Genomic DNA, 1,281 nt, shown 5'->3' on the forward strand with positions numbered 1-1,281 from the left:
ATTAGTAGTAGTATTACTATTATTAGTATTATTATCATCATCATCATCATTATTATCATTATTATTATTATTATTATTATTATTATTATTATTATAGGGACAATTATACATTCTAGTTCAAAAAAATGTTTTATTTGTTTTTTTTATGTGTGTGTCAAGGCCAGGGTGGTGAATGCGATGCTAGGTAAAGTTTTGCCATTATGCTACTACTGTCAACACAGCAACCGCGAGCCTGCACCTGCTCAAACTGTGCCGCGCGCTCTATTAGCATGTGCAGGCCTTTTGCTTTTGGTCCAAACACCAAGCTCCCTACGTCAACGTAAACATGCTTCTCAAATGTGTAAGTAGGTGGTTAGTCTGAAACTGAGCAGCATTCGCGTCGGTTCCGTCTCAAGGACTCCCATTCATGCAGAAGAAACATACTTTGCTATGAATAGCTTAACTACGCAGGCTAGTTCTATTTTGAAAACTTAACACCCGGCCATGTTAACTGTGCTGATACGATATCGCATCAGGCAAGCGCACTGCCTGTAGAGAAGAAATTACATTATCGTTGTATCCCTGCCAACCAGGCACATATTCTCAAGAGTAGCCTATTTAGTGAGTAAGACAAGGTCATCGCAGCCTTGCGGTCAACGAGGAAATTACCCCATCATGATATGGCCGATACTAGCGAATGGTATGCATCAGGACATTCGCATTTGTTTACATTAATTGCAGTCTTTGGACTGCCGGTGGTACAAAAACAATCAACTGCTTGGCCGTGACTGGTGTGAAACCAAATTCACAGTGCTGGTTAGTATCACCTTGACAATGGTTTCACAGCAAGCAAGTAGTGAGTTTAAGCTGCAAGTGTCTCGAGATCCAATTAATCGTGGCAATGAATCGCCTGATAACAGTCAACTCAAACGAGACTATAACGCACTCTAATGATTAACATTTTCATATTTCATTTTACTAATATTCATGACCCGCATTTACGTAGATTTCTGTTCGCATAGACAGCCCGTTTGGATGGATTCACGTTAGCCAACCTAGGCATACTGCGTACATGAACCACCGGCAAGTTCCAAACAGAGAAGGCACATAAAAGGTGACATTTCTCGCAATCGAGTGCAAGGACAGGAATGAACAACGGTAAAGAAAGTCACTTAACTCTTGACTTTTCCAAAGGTGCCAACTCCGAGCGTGTCTCCGAGGATATAGTGTCCTATCTTCACCCTGCTGCCTTCGTGTTTCTGCTTCTCAGCCATTTTACCATTTGGGATCCCTCGCTTGCAG

At 41.7% G+C, this 1,281-nt stretch overlaps 1 protein-coding gene across 1 annotated transcript in view; it reads right to left on the minus strand.

The window, feature by feature from the left end:
- prkaa2 (protein kinase, AMP-activated, alpha 2 catalytic subunit) overlaps positions 1–1,281 on the minus strand; it is a 24,225-nt gene extending 22,944 nt beyond the window's left edge. The window contains exon 1 of the mRNA XM_063200805.1: positions 1,157–1,281. Coding sequence (XP_063056875.1) covers positions 1,157–1,253 — 97 coding nt within the window. The 5' untranslated portion in view covers positions 1,254–1,281. The remainder of the gene's footprint in view (positions 1–1,156) is intronic.

Source organism: Engraulis encrasicolus, chromosome 6 (genome assembly GCF_034702125.1).
Source record: "Engraulis encrasicolus isolate BLACKSEA-1 chromosome 6, IST_EnEncr_1.0, whole genome shotgun sequence".
Lineage (NCBI taxonomy): Eukaryota > Metazoa > Chordata > Actinopteri > Clupeiformes > Engraulidae > Engraulis > Engraulis encrasicolus.